Source organism: Orbicella faveolata, unplaced genomic scaffold (genome assembly GCF_042242905.1).
Source record: "Orbicella faveolata isolate gen_17 unplaced genomic scaffold, um_ofav_v1 contig_13, whole genome shotgun sequence".
In the NCBI taxonomy this organism is placed as follows: Eukaryota; Metazoa; Cnidaria; class Anthozoa; order Scleractinia; family Merulinidae; genus Orbicella; species Orbicella faveolata.
Window position 1 is genome coordinate 6,734,869 of NW_028301540.1, and position 15,262 is coordinate 6,750,130.

A 15,262-nucleotide genomic window follows, 5' to 3' on the forward strand; every position below is an offset into this window, starting at 1 on the left:
ATTCTAGCACTGCCAGTCCGTCTAGGCGGGCTTGGCATGACAAACCCGTGTCTTGACGCAAATCTTGAGCAATCCTCCTCCGTCAAAGTTACCATCCCGCTGGTCCAATAGATCGTGGCTTAATCCCATCAGATGACGGATGATTCTTTGGTCAAGCCACTACAACAGGCAATGAGGAGTGAGAGAGCAACGGTGCTCCAAGACAAGGCAGAGCATATCAGAGGGGTAGCCCCACAGAAAGTCCAACGGGCACTTGACCTTGCTGCGGAAAAAGGGTCATCTGTTTGGCTGACGGTACTCCCCCTTCGTGAAATGGGTTTCAATCTAAATAAGAGAGAGTTCCGCGATGCAATCAAACTGCGCTACGATTGGCCGGTTGATGATATCCCCTCCACCTGTGTATGCGGTGATGCTTTTACAGTGGACCACGCAATGATATGCAAGAGAGGTGGGTTCGTTACCCAACGTCACAGTGAGCTGAGGGACTTAGAAGCCGAACTCCTCAATATGGTTTTTACCGATGTTGAGATTGAGCCTGTCCTGCAAGACATCTCGGGTGAACAGCTGGGAAGAGGTTCTAATCGAGCTCCAGATGCGAGATTAGATATTCATGCGCGCGGGTTCTGGGAGAACCAACGATCAGCATTCTTTGACGTGAGGGTTTGTCACCCTACTGCTGATTCGTATAGGGACCTAGAGCTCCAACAGATATACCGCAATCATGAGAACGAGAAGAAGCGCCTTTACGCGAGGAGGGTTTTGGATATCGAACAAGGAACTTTTACACCCCTTATTTTCACGTCAACAGGCGGCATGGGAAACGAGTGCTTGCAATACCATTCCAGACTGGCGCAGCTGATCTCCATCAAGAAAGGAGAACATTATGCTAAAACAATCTCCTGGATAAGAGCAAGGACATCCTTCGCTCTACTAAGATCCGCACTAATCTGCCTAAGAGGTTCAAGAGCTAGAAGGAAAGCCTTTTGTGACTTTAAGAACATTGATATTGACATTGAAACCCAGGAGGGAGCCATTATGTAAACACTGTTGAAATAGGTTTTAATAGTTTATTTCTTTTATTTACTTTTACCTTGTAATATACCGATATTGACGTTGAAACCCAGGAGGGAGCCATTATGTAAACACTGTTGAAATAGGTTTTAATAGTTTATTTCTTTTACTTACCTTTACCTTGTAATATACCAATTTGTATGGAATATGTTAATTAATGTTATGATGATGATAGTAGTATTAGTATTAGTTGTAGTAACCATGATATCATGATTAGATACGGAAACATGTTTTACAGGTTTAACAGACATCAAATTATGTAAATATTATAGCATTTTGTAAAGCTTAGCTCTAGTTTTTGTCACAATAAACACTCCTCTCTCATTATTATTAACAAAAGAGTCACTGTAAACGTCGCTGTTATCGCTGTCGAGTTCCCAAATTTTTACAGAGCCTTTCTCTTCTCTTGACTCGATCTTTTTGCCCGCTTGATACGATAGCTATGGCTTCATCCGCGAGGCCAACTTTCGCTTCTTCACTCACTGATGTATTTTCACTCGTTCTTCGCTTTTTCGAACTGGTAAACGGAGTTTTCCGTGGCCATGTTTACTTACAACTTAATAGAATTACACCTAATACGAAAAATGCTTGGATTAACGTTGCTGATTACTGAGTAGCCAGCCAATTCGTGGTATCCATCCATATAGGTAATATTCCCGCGAAAGTAGTCTCGGTTGATTGCATACACGTTATAGGGTTGTCAATCAAGAGGGAACTTTTACTTCCGGCCATAACGTAAACCTTCCATTTCTCCGCCAGGATTAAGATTTTGTTTTCAGAAATTTGAGATTACTCTTCGACCATTACTTTGAACCAAAAATCGAAATTTGAAGAAAATTGCCGATCTGAGGTATACTGTAACCTTAAGTAGATTTCCTCGTGTCCAGTTAATTCGGTTTGGTGAAATGCTTAGTTGAAATGTCGAGTAGGAGATTATGTATGTACCCTGTCTGCAAATGAAGCTCTACTTTGATTTTGATTTTCTATTAATTTGGTCGAGGGCACATAGCCCCTATTTTCCTTTCGAGAGGTCTTTGGGATTTACATGTTGGGCTTTGGTATATGTACAGTGAGGTATTTACATTTATTTTCCATTAAAGTGAGATAGTTCTAATATTGAAAAAAATATATGTGCAAAGAGCTATATTCAGTAATGAACAATGCAAATTAAAATATCATTTAACATATGCTTATAAAAAATTCAGGGCGAAGAAATCCTCATCCTGTCCATTTCTCTGTGAATAAAAATATCATTTAGATATATAAAAAAGTTCAGTTGGTGACAGCGCTCTCCTCTCTCCGCTCTCTCTCTCTCTCTCTCTCTCTCTCTCTCTCTCTCTCTCCTTTACATTTCCCAAAAATTTATCATGGCGTGTTTCGCTGCCTTTGAGCGAAACAAACTTCACCAGTTTTTAAAGATTGTTTCCTTTTCACCTAAGCGCTCGATTTACGCTTTTTTGAGTTTTTCTTTAGTCTTTGCCTCGTTTTTTCGCTGATTTTAAGTTTTGTTGGCTGTTCCTATATTCCAAAAGGAACGTTCCTCAAGTATCGACTGTTCCTCGTTTTTGTGTTCCTTTTGACTATAAGAGGACCAGATTTTTTACATGGTAGGAACAAAACGTTCACACTAAATGGAACATATTGTTCTCAAACTGATAAATTAGGACTGTTTTGTTCCGAGTTCCTTTCTGTGCATGGAACACATTGTTCCGAAATTGATAAACTAGGACTGTTTTGTTCCGAGGTCCCCTCTGTAAATGGAACACATTATTCCCACATTGGTCATTTAGGACTGTTTTGTTCCTAGTTGATATCTGTTGATGGAACACATTGTTCCCAAATTGGTCATTTAGGACTGTTTTGTTCCGAGTTTCTATCTGTTGATGGAACACATTGTTCTCAAGTTGGTCATTTAGGACTGTTTTGTTCCGAGTTCCTATCTGTAAATGGAACACATTGTTCCCAAATTGGTCATTTAGGACTGTTTTGTTCCGAGTTTCTATCTGTTGATGGAACACATTGTTCTCAAATTGGTAAATTAGGACTGTTTTGTTCCGAATTCTCATCTGCCAATGGAACATACCGTTCCCAAATTGATATTTTTGTTCCGAATTCCCATCTGTGAATGGAACAGTTCGTTCCCAAATTGGCCACTTATTACGAAATATAGGACTGTTTTGTTCCGAGTTCCTATCTGTTGATGGAACACATTGTTCTCAAGTTGGTCATTTAGGACTGTTTTGTTCCGAGTTTCTATCTGTTGATGGAACACATTGTTCCCAAATTGGTAAATTAGGACTGTTTTGTTCCGAATTCTCATCTGCCAATGGAACATACCGTTCCCAAATTGATATTTTTGTTCCGAATTCCCATCGGTGAATGGAACAGTTCGTTCCCAAATTGGCCACTTATTACGAAATATAGGACTGTTTTGTTCCGAGTTCCTATCTGTTGATGGAACACATTGTTCTCAAGTTGGTCATTTAGGACTGTTTTGTTCCGAGTTCCTATCTGTAAATGGAACACATTGTTCCCAAGTTGGTCATTTAGGACTGTTTTGTTCCGAGTTTCTATCTGTTGATGGAACACATTGTTCTCAAATTGGTAAATTAGGACTGTTTTGTTCCGAATTCTCATCTGCCAATGGAACATATTGTTCCCAAATTGATAATTTAGGACCTTTTCTTCCGAGTTCCTCTCTGTGAATGGAACATATTGTTCCCAAATTGGTCATTTGGGACCAGATTTCGGACCATTTCTCTGCGCATTCCTATTTTGTTCCCAAATGGAGGTGTACTTTGTAAGGCAAACAATAGGGCGCGCTCAGACCTGCTTGGGCAAGTTTGGTTGCATGTCACTGTCATGAATTTTGCACAATAGTAATGAGGGCGGGCAAGTAAGGGCATGACTTGGCAAATACAAACATATATGCAGTTCCTTTGCTTGTCATCGGCTCCTTGGTTATGGGTCAGATTTAAAGGAGATCGTGTTGGCCAAATGCTCTTCAAACGGCAAAATGAGCAAGAAGTGCAAGGTCAATTGGTCGGATATCGATGGAGCATCACCCAAACCAAAACGGCTTCACTTGGAAAAGGATGAAACCGACAGCTTGTATCACTGCCCAATACAAGAGTGTGACCATGGTGGATTTCAAAGTCAAAGAGGGTGCAGAAAACATGTTAATACCAAGCACAGTTGGTTCTTTTATTTCGATGAAAAGCCCAATTCGAAAGAAATCACAGATTCGCTAAAGGTAGCAAGAAATGTTCCAATGGTGAACACAATTCAAGATCAAACAAGTGAGACTACAAAACATGCCGGAAAGTTACTTCCCTCATTTTCATTGTCGTGTGACATTGGCGAAGTATTCACGAGATGGTTGACTGGAAGTGGTGGCGGTTGCAAGAAAGATCGCGCAGCTCAACAAATAGTGACAAGATGCTTTAAGTTTCTTAGATTTTGTTGTGAAGACGAGGAAGAGTTGACTTTTGACGTGGTGGACTTTAGTTTGTGTTCTCCAAATTTGTTGTTCAAGTTTATCGACTACTTACAAGACGAATGCAAGCTTGGACATGGTGGACGTTTAGGCTACATAGATGCCATTTCTGAAATGATCGACTTCAGAAAGCTGCATGGCGCATCAGAGGCAGTCTTTCGAAAGTTCTCTGCAACAGAGCTGTACCTCAAAAGAGCGCGAAAGACGGTTGCTAAGATGATGAGATTGCAGTGGACACAAGATTTAGACATCGAAACACTAGAAGCGAGAGGCCATTGGGCAACAATGGAGGAGTTGTTGGAGGTGGTGAAATTCCATCTGCCGCGCTACGAGAATACCGTGAAGATTTGCAAATCGAGTCCAACTCAAGTTAACCCTTCAGACTTGACATTTGCCACGAGATTCGTTGCCATGTATCTGTTCATCAAAGTGAAGGGGTCGCGTCCCATGACTTATCAATATTTGACGGTGGACATGATTGCTACAGCTAAGGAAAAGGGTAGATTCATTGATCAGAAAACGTTCAAGACTGCTGGAAAGTCTGGATTTGATTGTTTGATTCTGACCGATGCAAACATGCAAGTTCTCAATGGCTACATCTCGAACGTCAGACCTTTGCTTAAACCCCAGTGCGATTTCGTTCTCGTCAACAGAAATGGGGGCCAACATGGTAAATTGGGGGAGATCATGAGCAAACTGGTGTTTGATGCAATTGGAAAGTACATCCATCCCACGCGTTATCGCCAAATTGTTGAAACGCAGAGCCTCAATGAGCTCACTAGCGAGGAGCAGAGGATTTTGTGGGAAGACCAAAAACACAGCTCTGCTGTTGCCAAAGTTCACTATCAAAAGCAACGATCCCGTGAAGTTGCTTTGAAGGGTCACGAGTGCCTACAAAAACTTCAAGGTGCCAAGGGTTCAGAGGTGGACGAGGACGTCCACGCAAGACTCGGAGATTCAACTTCCGACGCCGGGCCTTCAGTTGGAAGAGTGCAAAATATCAACTCCTCCCCCAATAAGGACGCCCTGCCTAAAAGAATCTTGCGCTCTCAGAGGAACATTCGTCGTGTTTTGAAATTCACAAAAGAAGAGGACGATTTTCTAAAGGAAGGGATAACTAAGCACGGGTTTGGACAGTGGACTGCTATTTTGAGAGATGACGATTTCCAATTTCAAGACGGAAGAACAGCGGACTCTCTAAAGAAAAGGGCTGGAATGAAGATGCCACTCGGTTAGCAATTCAACTAGCAAAAAACAACAAATGCACACCGACTAAAATGCAGAGGAAACTGGACCATTTAATTATCGCAATTCGACAAACAGCTAGCCTGTTAACACATCTACGGAACGCGTTTTATAAATGATCAAAGTGTAATAAACTCTAATTTCTTGGACACAAAAGTCTATTCTTGTAACGAGTTATCGTAGGTACATGTAGCGTTCTGAGTGCCTAATTCTATCCTATCTATTATTAATTCTAATTCTATCCTAATTATCAAACTACTGAAAAAGACCACCCTACGGCCTATCTTACGAGGGAAAAAACACCGCTTTTACTTTTGACTAGTAAAGTATCGAGTTAGAACGTTCTGGGATTTTTTGACTGCTCGTTGACTGCTGGATTGCCTCTTTCGCTTCTTCTTGTTAGAAGTACTAGCTCGAAGTAGTTCAGCAGAGACTGCACAGTCGTTGAAGCTTGAATGAGGCACAGACGCACCACTTGTGCTCGGAAGAGGAGTGATGAAAATACTCTGTACCTCTTCCGTCTCATCCACTCCATTACACTGCTGAGTGATGAAAATACTCTGCTCCTCATCCGTCTCATGTGCATGTTGCTGATGCTTTCCAGTGAGTTTTCTAGACGACTTTTCTCGCCACGTAATTTTCATGTCGATGCCATTTTTTGTCGCAGTGGTCAGCAATCAACAGTTATTTTACACCAAACAATAAACTCGATTAACAAGCCACAGTGACGGTAAATTCGTGTGAGAGGAATTTAGGAAATGATGTCTACTCATGGTCCCAGTAGGGGCTATCAACAACATCAACCAGAACTAATGAGGCAAGCGAAAAGAGTTGAGAAAATATTATCTACAGCGGCGTGTTTTCATCGTGTATCACACAATTATTACGACCCATGTTAAAAACACGAACAAGAATAAATAAACTGAGACAGCTCTCATCTTGATGTTGGGGAAGGTAGGAAAGCGACGTATGAGTGTCACTGGGTTTTGAAGAAAGATGTAACATTTTCTATGTCACCGCAAATGTGGGGTGTGGTTCAATAAAAACAGTTGAAACAGAATATAGAAACCAGAGATAAGTAAAATCTTGTATTTCAAAGGCCAAAGGATAAAAGCGCAAATGTTATGCTTTAGTTTTGCAAAGAGATATTAAAACAAATCTGAACATTTTCGCAAAATCCGTGAAATCCGTCCTTTCCGCCGTGATTACAAGAAAGTTTCATCCAACTGCCTCCCAGTACTGGAAGTTTCCACCGAAGGTTTTTCCTATTAATGGCGGAAAGGACGGATTTTACGGATTTTGCGGATTTTTTAATTTAATTTAAATCTTCTCTTTAAAACTGTAAGTATAATATAAATAATATATTATAATATATCATTAATAATATTTTACTTACAGTTTTAAAGAGAAGAATTAAATAAAACCAATTGAAAAAATCCGCGAAATCCGCGAAATCCGTCCTTTCCGCCATTAATAAGAAAAACCTTCGGTGGAAACTTCCAGTACTGGGAGGCAGTTAAGTGAAACTTTTTACTAAACACGGCGGAAAAGACGGATTTCACGGATTTTGAAACATTGATAGATTTAACTTAGTCATTCCCTTCCATGTCTCAGTCAAGTGTCTTCTTGTGAGAGAACAGTTTGGACCGTTTACCTTTAATTTTTCAACTTTGTTTCAAAATCCAACAACGTTGCTGTTTTTCAATTTTATATTGACTGGGAAATTGCAGTTCAACTTCTAAATGCTTTTACGCCATGGAGCGACAATGAAATGATATAATATCTCAGACGTAACAGATTTAACGAAAAGTAGCAAAAGGAACGAGGACATTTGGGAAACGATCCTCCACATTTCCCAAAATTTTTACAGGGTTTATTTTACTGCCTTCGAGAACATCAAAGTGCTCTAGATTTTGAAGCTTGGTTCTATTTTACCTAAACGTTTAATAGATGCTTTTTTAGCTTTAAAGCTGAACTTGTTGGTTTATTTTTCACAAATTTTAAGTTTTTTCGGCTGTTCCGATATTTGTAAAGGAACGTTCCTCTGGGATCGAGTGTTCCTCATTTTTGTGTTCCTATTAACCTTAAGAGGACCGGCTTTTTACAGAGTAGGAACATAGCGTTCACTGTAAGGTAAGACAAGAACATTTTGTTCCGAGTTGTCAACTGCAAGTGGAACAAATTGTTCCCAAATGAGTGATTTAGGACTGTTTTGTTCCGAGTTCCTTTTTGTACATGGAACACATTGTTCCTAACTTGATAAATTGGGTCTGTTTTGTTCCGAGTTCCTATTTGTGCATGGAACACATTGTTCCTAACTTGATAAATTAGGACTGTTTTGTTCCGAGTTCCTATTTGTGCATGGAACACATTGTTCCTAACTTGATAAATTAGGACTGTTTTGTTCCGAGTTCCTATTTGTGCATGAAACACATTGTTCCTAACTTGATAAATTGGGTCTGTTTTGTTCCGAGTTCCTATTTGTGCATGAAACACATTGTTCCTAACTTGATAAATTGGGTCTGTATTGTTCCGAGTTCCTATTTGTGCATGGAACACATTGTTCCTAACTTGATAAATTAGGTCTGTTTTGTTCCGAGTTCCTATTTGTGCGTGGAACACATTGTTCCGAAATTAATAAAGAAAGACTGTGTTATTCCGATTTTGCTATCTGTGAATGGAATATATTGTTCCGAAATTGGTCATTAGGAACAAGTTTTGGACTTTATTGTTCCGATTTATCGATCCGTTAACTATGTATTGTGTCACTGAATAGGCGTGTACAGACCTGCCTGGGCAAGTTTGGGTTGTATCTCACTGTCATGAATTTTACACAATAGTAATGAGTGTGGGCAAGCAAGGGCATGTTTTGGCAAGTTGAAACGTCCTTTTGTTTCGGCTAAGATTTAAAGGCGATTGTGCTAGCCACATGTTGTTTAAAGGGAAAAAATGAGCAAGAAGTGCAAAGTCAATTGGTCAGATGTCCAAGGAGCATCACCCAAACCAAAGCGGCTTCACTTGGAAAAGGATGAAGCAGACAGCTTTTACCATTGCCCGATACAAGAGTGTGAACATGATGGATTTCAAAGTCAGAGAGGCTGTAGAAAACACGTTAGCACTAAACACAGTTGGTTCTTTTATTTTGACGAAAGGCCCGATTCTAAACAAGTAACAAAGTCGCTGACGATTGGAAGAAATGAAGATGAGACAAGCGAGACCACAAAGCACAACGTGAAGTTACTTTCTTCATTTCCATTATCATGTAACATTGGCGAAGTATTCACGAAATGGTTGACAGGAAGTGCTGGCGGTTGTAAGAAAGATCGTGCCGCTCAACAGATAGTGACAAGGTGCTTCAAGTTTCTTAGATTTTGCTGTGAAGATGAAGAGGAGTTAACGTTTGAAGTGGTCGACTTTAGTTTGTGTTCTCCAAATCTGTTGTTTAAATTTATCGACTACTTACAAGATGAATGTAAGCTCGGTCATGGTGGGCGTTTGGGCTACATAGATGCTATTTCTGAATTGATCGACTTCAGAAAACTTCATGGCGCATCAGAAGCAGTTCTAAGAAAGTTCTCTACGACAGAGTTGTACCTCAAGAGAGCCCGAAAAACAGTTGCAAAGATGATGAGATTGCAGTGGACACAAGATTTAGACATCGAGACTCTGGAAGCAAGAGGGCACTGGGCAACAATGGAGGAGTTATTGGAGGTGGTGAAATTTCATCTGCCGCGTTACGAAAATACCGTGAAAATGTGCAAAACCAGTCCAGCCCAAGTGAACCCCTCAGACCTAACATTTGCCACAAAATTTGTAGCCATGTATCTGTTCATCAAGGTGAAGGGATCGCGGCCCATGACGTACCAATATTTGACGGTGGACATGATTGCCACAGCTAAGGAAAACGGTGGATTTATCGATCAGAAAACGTTCAAGACGGCTGGAAAATATGGCTTCGATTCTTTGATTCTGACCGACGCAAACATGCACGTTCTTAACGGCTACATCTCGAACGTTAGACCGTTGCTTAAGCCCCAGTGTGATTTCGTTCTCGTCACCAGAAATGGAGGTCAGCATGGCAAACTGGGCGAAACTATGAGCAAACTGGTTTTTGATGCAATTGGAAAATACATTCATCCCACACGTTATCGCCAAATCGTCGAAACGCAAAGCCTCAATCAGCTCACTAGCGAAGAGCAAAGGTTTTTGTCTGAGGACCAGAAACACAGTTCTGCGGTTGCTAAAGTTCACTATCAAAAGCAACGATCGCGAGAAGTTGCCCTGAAGGGTCACGAGTGTCTTCAAAAACTTCAAGGTACCAAGGGTTCCGAGGTAGACGATGACGTACACGCAAGACTTGGCGGTTCAACGTCCAGCTCCGGGCCTTCAGTTGAGACAGCTCAGAATAAAAACAGCTCGACCCCCATAAAGGATACCCTGCCTAAGAGAAACTTGCACCTTCAGAGGAAAACTCGTCATGTTTTAAAATTCACGAAAGAAGAGGATGATTTTCTGAAGGAAGGGATAACTAAGCACGGGTTTGGACAGTGGACAGCTATTTTGAGAGATTCCGATTTCGCATTTCAAGACGGAAGAACGGCGGACTCTCTAAAGAAAAGGGCCGGAATGAAAATGTCGCTAGTTTGATAAAGAGACTGGAAAAGTGTGGACACTGACTTTCAATGCAAAGCTGATGGGTGTAAGCAGAGTTTGTTGTACACAAAACAGACAAAAATCAATTGCTTTATTGTAAATGCATCTTCCTGTCTCCAGATGACAGCAAACTCAACAAACATGTTATATTCTTTTGGAACTGGCCTATCGCCACTGTCAATATCACTGTAGCATAACGACTGTCTAGTTCACAGTGCTTTCAAGAACTATAATCTCTTAATGTAACTAATAGCCATAATATTTTTCCTTTAATTCACATCGTGTGCAAAATAGTCAAACGTAGCATAAGCGCAACGTGGTATTCCTTAACAATGCACACACTAATACATGTGCAAATATGAACATAGAAAGAATAAGTCGCACGCAAGCTGTCTTATTACAAGCCCATGAAACTACCAATCTACGGTTGCGTACTAGTCTGCATAAAACGAGTCAGGGTCATTTGCTTCTTGGATGGACGCGCCTGGCTTTGAAAGTGCGGCCTCTTCACTGACGTAGCTGCTACAGGGTTGTGAGCTCGAGCAATGCCTGGGGACGGTGGACAGATAGCTTCCACGTCGTCATTCGGAATGTACATTGGTGTCTTTGGTGCCGCCGACCAACATTCTTCGTCGTCTTCGTCTGAGCTCCTGCTTCTGGCAGGCAGATTTGCTGGACGCTGGCTCGGTGGGAAGACTCTCACTGGCAGCGGAGAGAACAGGTCTCGTATGAAATTCACGCAAGAACGGTCTACCAGCTCGTTGATAAGGTAGAGCCTCTTGCGTTCTGCCAGGGCAGCCGGTAGTTTCAGCGTTCCATGACGCTCGTGATAACAGCGCAGTTTTTCGCAATTGATTTCCAGGAGACTTTGCATCACTCTTCGTTCTTCTTCGTCTCTTGGATCTTCCATTCTGTCGCTTTGCTCAGCCATTTCCTTCTCCATAGCTAAAAGCCACGGCTTCCCAAATGCTGTTCTGATCCTTTCCTGTTCCTGATCTTCTTGAAAGGCAGCGAGGTCCCTTCGAATCGGTGTGGGCAGCGGCTCGTTATGGTCGTGCGGGAGCAACGACACGTGCTCCACCGACACTCCCCTCGTTTGTAAGAAGTGTTGCCTCTTCTTATAGCACCTTTCTTCAACCCTTTTCAGCCTTTCCTTTTCAGCGAGATGACTTTCTAACATGTGGCTCAGTTGGCGGTGACGTAGAGAGCCAGGTGAGCATTGTGCCAGCCTAGCTTTCAAGGTCGTCAGGGTCTCGTCTTCATCGGAATCGCCGACATCTTCAATGGCGTCCTCTTCAGAGCTTTCTTCTCGGGATTGCGGTTCTGTCAGAAGGCCGCAACTCTGTTCTCGTCTACAATCGCCCTGGGCGGTTTCGTCGACTTCTTCGTCTATTAAAGAAACGCTCAAAATGTTGCGCAACTCCTCCTCAGGCATACCACTTTCGTGCACAGTGGGCATTGTACTGGCCTGACTGCTCGGGCTGTCTCCTACGATATTGTGCGCCCACACAATGCAATCCATAGCATGTTTCCTCAGCCACTTGTTTGCTTCAGGTTCGACACGAGGAAGACTCTTGAAGTGGTACTTGCGCAGGCGTTTGTCCATAGCTTGATTGTGAGCTGCACCAAAATCCATTTCCACCTGGCAAGTTATGTACATGGTCGCGGTGCAATGGAAACCTTGAGCCTTTTTCCACTTCGCGTCGTGCGACGTGAAGCCCCCTTGACATATGATTTTCCAGTCATCTATGTCGAGCAGGGTGGCATATGCCTCGTCTAGGAAGATAACCTCTGTCAGGTTGTCGATCATAGCCTTGTTGAAACTCTTTTGCTTCGTGACGCGAGCAATTCGGCTTAGGGGAATGATCTGAAAAACAGGTGAGAAGAGGCTGGTCTTTCCGCTGTCAGCTGAGCCAATAGCACACAGCACAGGCTGTTTGTGTTCTTTGGGACGGAACAACGCCAGGAAATCTGCACAAAACTGCCGAATTTCATCTTCTGTTAGGCTGTTCCTTAGGATTGCCTCAAAATATCTTGGCTCCGGGTCCTTGAGTCGGTCGTAGTCCACAAACGCGCGTGGAGTTGTGAGACCCTTCTGTTGAAAAGAGCCAAAACAAAAGCACATCAGACAGTGCTACAGATCGTAAAGATTGGGTTTGAAAATTTGATTGTATCTTCTTATTTAAATGTTAAAACAGTCCAGTGTATTCTTCTCACCTGAGATTCTGAGATAATCCCTTGGACGAACGACCCAGAGGAAAAGCTCCAAAACCACCCGTCTTGTACTTCGATCAGGTCTCTGTCAATCTTAATTTGGCGTATGAAAGAGCTTTCTGGCTCGCTTAGTATGGGCAGAACACGTTGAATATGCTGGACCAGACGGTCTTTGAACGCTTCGTTTCCCATTAGGCTGTGGAGGAACGTTTTCATGGTACACAGATACTGGAACGTGAACTGCGATTTGGCCGCCAGTTTGTACACCTCGCCGCGATACACAGCATACTGCAGCTTTTTCATCACAATTTGTATATCGTTGCACAGGACTGTTACTGGACAGGATAGGGGTTTGTGCGGCGGATCTGGTAGTGCTGTCTGCGATGTACTTTGCAGGTTGTTATCAAATCCAAAGGTGTCTAACACGAGACCAGCTCGGCGTAATTCCGAAACGGATGCTGCCATCATCGTTTGAAAACTCTCAAGAACGACACGAAGGCGAACGACATTTTCCGTCGGCGCTGACTCTTGGGATTCTTCGTGGAAGTCACCATGAAGCTCCTCTTGCAGAGCCCTGCCAATCAAAACAAAAGGTTTTGCTTACGTAAGGCAATGCAATATCTCCCTGGTATTACTTTGTGAAAGTGAACTGCTGAAATCAAACTCGCGATGTTTTGAAAATGAGAAGATAAAAATTGATCAATTATCGATAATCGAATAACAGTCTCTTTTCACCGGGCAATGAAGCATGATTACTTTGATTTTTCAATGATGAATAGCATTTTTTACCTTTCTGACTATTTATGTTTGTTTATTATATATTTACTTTCATTAGCGTGCAATTTAACAGAAATTCAAAGAATATAAATTGGTCAAATTAATCTACTCACCCGAGGCAATGCTGGTACGATGACTCCACTAGTTGCATTAAGCAGAGGTTTTTGTGGTCCTTAAACACTTGACACAGCTGATTCAGGTTATGACAACAGTTTTTCTTTCGTGACGCCCTTGATGCATAATATTTCAAACCGCAACTTGCGACAGCTCTTTGGATTCTAAGTGCATTAATGACCGAGCCATTGTTTGTTTGGCAAGCCACCCAGTAAGATATGGCTGGGAATGTTTGCTTTCCCGGCGATGAAAGCTGGGACGCATTGACGGGCGATTCGTCATTCGATTCGTCACTCTCTCTGGTCTCCTGCAATTGTGGCCTTTTTCGCTTCTTGCTGTCCAATGTTGACGTACTTATCGCCGAAAAAAAGAAGCAAATTTCCGCCAATTTTGACAAGGTTAAATCGCATTCGTCGCGTTTCTCGCATATCCAGTTCCATGCTCTTTCTATTTCGGCGTCGCTAACCCGCCAAACGCACTTAAAAGCAACAACCGAACACAGCTTTTCAACCCTCGCAACTATCTCGCACTCCGCCTTATCTCTTATTGCCTTGCTATTTAACTGAGAGCAAGGTTTGCTCATCTTGCCACATGAACATGAGCATGAACTGAGTCGTTTGAAGTTCTGACTACCCTTAAATACTGTTCCGTCACAAACATGAACAAATTTTCATTCTCAAACCCGCCGGAAAGAATAGCAGAGCAAATCACAGGTGAAAGATTGAGAACTCCATTTGATCACCACCAATAGCTTTGCAATATTCTTTTTCTCTAAATTCTTTCGTTGAGCTCAAAAACAAATAATGGCTTTCACCTAAACACTCCACAATACAAATCTCCAAAACAAGTTAATGCTTTAATACATTTGATGAAGAAAAGATTACATAAGCGTTATGTAACCTATCAATAAGTTTGATATTTCTGACAAATTTCTTGTGGTTAGTTCCTTTTGAAAATAATAACGGAAAAAAGCTGATAAAGTTAAACAAATGTATTCATGCGTATGTGATGTGATGAACAATAATAAGTTGATGAGGTGAATCTTACTCTGTTGTTGGCGTGTATACTGGGTATGGCGTATACTACGGATATGGCCAGAGTTGATTAACAAATTTACTCAAACCCGCTATATACGCTTAAACCGGTATATACGCCAACAACAGAGAAAGATCATTGCAACAACTCATTAGCATGCAGTAGGCACATTTCACTCTGTACATGGCGTGTTTACCGGGTTTAGCGTATAAAGCGTATATGAGATGAATTAATTAACATCAACTACTACTACTACTACTACTACTACTACTACCACTACTACTACTACTACTAATAATAATAATAATAAATAAAATTAATTTATATTTAATAATTTTAAATTTAAATTTAAATTAATAATAATAATAATAAATAAAATTAATTTATATTTAATAATTTTAAATTTAAATTTAAATTAATAATAATAATAATAAATAAAATTAATTATTATTATTATTATTATTATTATTAGTAGTAGTAGTAGTAGTAGTTGATGTTAATTAATTCATCTCATATACGCTTTATACGCTAAACCCGGTAAACACGCCATGTACAGAGTGAAATGTGCCTACTGCATGCTAATGAGTTGTTGCAATGATCTTTCTCTGTTGTTGGCGTATATACCGGTTTAAGCGTATATAGCGGGTTTGAGTAAAT

General features: G+C 41.3%; 4 protein-coding genes across 4 annotated transcripts; 3 read left to right on the forward strand and 1 right to left on the reverse strand.

The window, feature by feature from the left end:
* Positions 1-134: 134 nt before the first annotated feature.
* On the forward strand, positions 135-1,389 carry LOC149114773 (uncharacterized). Its single transcript, XM_089284314.1, has one exon. It carries the CDS (start codon positions 172-174, stop codon positions 1,039-1,041), a length of 870 nt encoding a protein of 289 aa, XP_089140440.1. The 5' UTR covers positions 135-171; the 3' UTR covers positions 1,042-1,389.
* Positions 1,390-3,730: 2,341 nt separating this feature from the next.
* LOC149114774 (uncharacterized) lies at positions 3,731-6,106 on the forward strand. Its single transcript, XM_089284315.1, has one exon. The coding sequence runs from the start codon at positions 4,088-4,090 to the stop codon at positions 5,801-5,803; it is 1,716 nt and encodes a 571-aa protein (XP_089140441.1). The 5' UTR covers positions 3,731-4,087; the 3' UTR covers positions 5,804-6,106.
* A 1,704-nt stretch (positions 6,107-7,810) lies between these two features.
* LOC149114775 (uncharacterized) lies at positions 7,811-14,177 on the reverse strand. Its single transcript, XM_089284317.1, has 3 exons — positions 13,570-14,177; positions 12,683-13,253; positions 7,811-12,560 (listed from the first exon to the last, which is right to left on the reverse strand). Exons 1-3 carry the CDS (start codon positions 14,151-14,153, stop codon positions 10,887-10,889), a joined length of 2,829 nt encoding a protein of 942 aa, XP_089140443.1. The 5' UTR covers positions 14,154-14,177; the 3' UTR covers positions 7,811-10,886.
* Positions 8,762-10,642, forward strand: LOC149114776 (uncharacterized). The gene has a single exon (XM_089284316.1). It carries the CDS (start codon positions 8,762-8,764, stop codon positions 10,457-10,459), a length of 1,698 nt encoding a protein of 565 aa, XP_089140442.1. The 3' UTR covers positions 10,460-10,642.
* Positions 14,178-15,262: the final 1,085 nt, after the last annotated feature.

Bases quoted from the DNA above. Each gene is read 5' to 3' on its own strand.
- LOC149114773 (XM_089284314.1), top strand. From the start codon at position 172: ATGAGGAGTGAGAGAGCAACGGTGCTCCAAGACAAGGCAGAGCATATC.
- LOC149114774 (XM_089284315.1), top strand. From the start codon at position 4,088: ATGAGCAAGAAGTGCAAGGTCAATTGGTCGGATATCGATGGAGCATCA.
- LOC149114776 (XM_089284316.1), top strand. From the start codon at position 8,762: ATGAGCAAGAAGTGCAAAGTCAATTGGTCAGATGTCCAAGGAGCATCA.
- LOC149114775 (XM_089284317.1), bottom strand. From the start codon at position 14,153: ATGAGCAAACCTTGCTCTCAGTTAAATAGCAAGGCAATAAGAGATAAG. The intron at 13,254-13,569 runs GTGAGTAGATTA...TTTGATTGGCAG, and splicing joins TCGTACCAGCATTGCCTCGG to GGCTCTGCAAGAGGAGCTTC. The intron at 12,561-12,682 runs GTGAGAAGAATA...TCTTTTCAACAG, and splicing joins GGATTATCTCAGAATCTCAG to AAGGGTCTCACAACTCCACG.